This window comes from Poecilia reticulata, unplaced genomic scaffold, assembly GCF_000633615.1.
Source record: "Poecilia reticulata strain Guanapo unplaced genomic scaffold, Guppy_female_1.0+MT scaffold_236, whole genome shotgun sequence".
NCBI classification, from domain to species: domain Eukaryota; kingdom Metazoa; phylum Chordata; class Actinopteri; order Cyprinodontiformes; family Poeciliidae; genus Poecilia; species Poecilia reticulata.
Genome location: NW_007615028.1, coordinates 270,843 through 274,496, shown reverse-complemented (window position 1 = coordinate 274,496; position 3,654 = coordinate 270,843). Strand labels below are relative to the sequence as shown.

Genomic DNA, 3,654 nt, shown 5'->3' with positions numbered 1-3,654 from the left:
GCTGCAGGAATCAAAGTTTCTGGTCTCAGACTTTCGTCCTCTGGGCCTGAAATGTTCTGCAGCTGCTAGAAGGTCCACTGAGGGACTGTGGTTCTGACTGGTTCCGGTTGTTCAGTTTCAGATCCGATGTTTGCCTGGCGACCTCTGACCCCAGCCCGTAATGATGACCCGGTCCAGGTAGAGGAGGCGGAGCCTAAGAAAGAGGCAGCTGATGAACTTCCTGCCTGACTGACTCGGATGCACCATGTCCCCCCCCCTGCTCTTCATCATCATCATCATCATCATCTCTCCGTCCTCCTCTCAGCCCAGCGGCCCCTTGGACGCCTGCAGCTTGGGGGCGGGGCCAGGACGGCAGGCCCTCCCCTGTCAGCCCCCCCCCACCAACATGAAGGAGTTCATGCAGATCAGAGTCGACCCCCCTGGCATCACCTGTGGAAACCCCCCAGAGAGGTTCTGCACTCTGGTTGGTTCTGCTCACTCCCGTTCCTCTGGGTGGTCGGGTTCTGCACCAGAGGCCTTCATGGTTCTGGTCAGCAGATGTCTCTCCAGGGTGGGGTTCCCGCGGCCCCCCAGGGTCCGATGGCCGCGGCTGAAGGAGGAAGGCCGAGTCCCCAGAGAGAACCTGCAGAATGACCTTGTTGCTAGGCGACAGAGGGGGAACATGGAATATTCCTTCCTCTGATTATTTTAATCTTTATTTATTATTGATACTGGAAGTAGTCAGCCGGGGAGCTCCTGCAGGGCTCGGCGCCACAGCTTGGACACCACAGAGACGCCGTGAGTCCCGCTGTCTGGCTAATTGTCCCCATGGGACTTTCATATTTGAATTATTAATAAATGCTAAATACTCTAAAAAATAAAATATATTAATGGCAAAAGGCGAAAAAAAGTAAAAGAAAATGTTTTGTTGGCTCAGAAGCAGTGGCGTCGCCTAGCAACAAGGTCCTCGGTTCAAACCCCTGCAGTCTCTTGTCCCCAGGTCAGATGTCTCTGCATGGACAGCTGAACCTCCATATCCTGAGACACGAGCAGACGATGGACGGAGCCGCATGGTTTTTCATTTTTTAATGTTTTGGGCCTTTATTTGAAAGTAGTCCGACAGGAAAGAGGCCGATGAGCGAGGGGGAAGACGTGTCGGCAGGTCTGGAATCGAACCTGCGACTAAGGCCTCCATACGTTGGCCGTGCTTTGCCCCTGCGCCACCACAGGGGCCGAGCCACATATGAGCTGGCCTTGGTTCTGGTTCTGACCCAGTCAATGGTGTGACAGTTGGCACCAGCAGCTTCAGGGATTAACTCATCAGATTAGAGTCGGTGTTAATCTGCTGGACCAGAGAGGACCAGAACCCGTCCGTCTGACCAGAACCCACATATTGGGTGGTTCTGATGACCCACTGGTCCTCCATCTTTCCTCTTCCTCTGACTTCATACCGGTTCTACAACCTACCTGAGTCTGTCTGCAGGGGTGTGAGACTGGACCAGACCTGAACCAACTGGACCCAAACTCACCTTACCAGAACTGACTGGAACCGACCCAACTGATCCAGTTGGTCCTCAGCAGGTCCGGTCAGGTCCAGTTGGTCCTCTGTCTTTAGTGTTAAAATAAAAACTAGGGCAGTAGTTTGGTATTGGGAGCTTCGAAGTCTTTTCACTGACTGACAGTTGACCCTTGACCCAGAAGTCGTGTCATCTGACTGACTCTGACAGAGCTGGAAGAGACCGGGTCGGACCTATAGAAGTCCGAGTCCCTGAACCCGGCTCTGCTCTTTCTCCACCGGCCCGCCTGATGCCTTGTTGGATGTGTTGGCAGGAGAACCCGTACCTGTGCAGCGACGAGTGCGACGCTTCCAGCCCTGACCTGTCTCACCCCCCTCAGCTGATGGGAGACAGGGAGAGAGGGGGGCTCATCACCTATTGGCAAACCATCACCTGGTCCAGGTATCCTGAGCCCCTACTGGCTAACATCACTCTGTCATGGAACAAGAGTCTGGAGGTGGTTGATGACATCATCATTACCTTTGAATACGGGAGACCGACCAGCATGGTGCTGGAGAAATCCATGGACAAAGGTAACCTGTCACTCAGAAACCCAGCCAAAGTTCAGCACCAGTTTCTAGTGAGGATGTCAGAGACACACAGCAGAACTTTGGGTCGACACCAGGAACAGCTGAAGGCTGCCAGCTGGTAAATGTTTCCTCTGATACTGAGTTGCTGTTGATGCCGTTTGTCCTGCAGGTGCAACATGGCAGCCATATCAGTTCTATGCTGACGACTGCCTCGAGGCCTTCGGCATGTCACCTAAACAAGTTTCTGACTTGGCGCCGACCAACCTAACCCGGGTCATCTGTACTGAGAAGTACTCCCGCTGGGTTGGGGCCAAGGTGAGTAACTGGACCTGACTTTTGTCTCACTGGGACAATAAAATCTCAGGAAAGTCTTTGAAACTCTGCTGACCTCAAACTGATCCAGGAAGAGAAGAACGTGGTGTTTGAGGTGCGCGCCCGATTCGGTGTGTTCGCTGGGCCAAAGCTCATCAACATGGATGCCCTTTACGTCCGGATGGAGACGATGAAAGGTCTCAGAGACTTCTTTACCTTTTCCAACCTCCGTCTGCGGCTCCTCCGCCCCGCTCTAGGAGGAACCTACGTCCAGAGAGATAACCTACTGAAGTACTTCTACGCCGTTTCCAACATTGACGTACCTGCCAGGTAAGCAAACTCCTGAACTTGCTTACATTTTAGAAACATTTGAGGCATTCACAGACGTGATCAACCAAAAGCCCACCGGCAGCAACCCTAAACTGGGTGACACGTTCTGCACGTCTGAAAGTCCTCAGCTATGTTACGAACACATGACCACCTGCTGTTAGCGACGAACAACCAGACCAGACCTCAACGATCAGGTGTGGAGATCTGGTGGGGTTAGGTGGGGTTACGTCCAACCCCGGGCTGGGCTCCAGTGGGCTCAGGTCCGAGGGGGATCTTCTGAAACTTCAGCAGGTTTTAACAGATGTTGAGTTTCTCACCACCAAAAGGACAGGCGGGTTCCCAGAGAAGGGACGTGGTTAGGGTCATGGATTGGGGTCAGGCCGTCTCTGATTGGTGCTCCACTCTCCTCTGTCCTCAGGTGCAGATGCAACCTGCATGCATCGCGGTGCGTGCTGCGGGACGCCACTCTGCAGTGTGAATGTGAGCACAACACAGGCGGACAGGACTGCCAGCGCTGCAGGGGGGGCTTCAGGTCCCGCAGCTGGAGGCCGGGATCCTACCTGCCCCTGCCCAGAGGCGCCGCCAACACCTGTATGACCCCCACACACACTCATACATAGACCCACACCAGGTGACACAGATCTCCATCCCGACCTTTTGTTTCCCAGGTGCAGCAGCAGGAATCGCGGTTGGTAAGCAGCATTCATCGCCCGTTTCCTCACCTGTCTGCTCTGCTGTCAGTGTTGCATCATTTTTTCCTCATGTTGTTTAAAGGATTCATCCATTTTATTATTTTAATCAATGCAGCTAAACTCACTTTACTTACCTGGGATTTTCTTTTGAGTGAGATTTCTGAAGCTTCAGCCAATCAGCTGAAAGGTTACAGAATCCTGAGAGAGACACAGAGAGACACAGAGACATGAGAGACATGAGAGACATGAGAGACA

At 53.2% G+C, this 3,654-nt stretch overlaps 1 protein-coding gene across 3 annotated transcripts in view; it reads left to right on the top strand.

Annotated features, from left to right (window-relative positions):
* The window catches only part of LOC103460390 (nascent polypeptide-associated complex subunit alpha, muscle-specific form), a 22,551-nt gene that overhangs the window by 4,163 nt on the left and 14,734 nt on the right, over nucleotides 1-3,654 (top strand). For all 3 annotated transcript variants that reach the window (XR_001776272.1, XM_008402541.2, XM_017303293.1), the window contains exons 2-7: nucleotides 116-463; nucleotides 1,810-2,068; nucleotides 2,235-2,380; nucleotides 2,469-2,707; nucleotides 3,126-3,298; nucleotides 3,376-3,399. Coding sequence is in view for 2 of the 3 variants with exons in the window: in XM_008402541.2 (XP_008400763.1) it covers nucleotides 245-463; nucleotides 1,810-2,068; nucleotides 2,235-2,380; nucleotides 2,469-2,707; nucleotides 3,126-3,298; nucleotides 3,376-3,399 (1,060 nt within the window). In the remaining variant the exon portion in view is untranslated. The remainder of the gene's footprint in view (nucleotides 1-115; nucleotides 464-1,809; nucleotides 2,069-2,234; nucleotides 2,381-2,468; nucleotides 2,708-3,125; nucleotides 3,299-3,375; nucleotides 3,400-3,654) is intronic.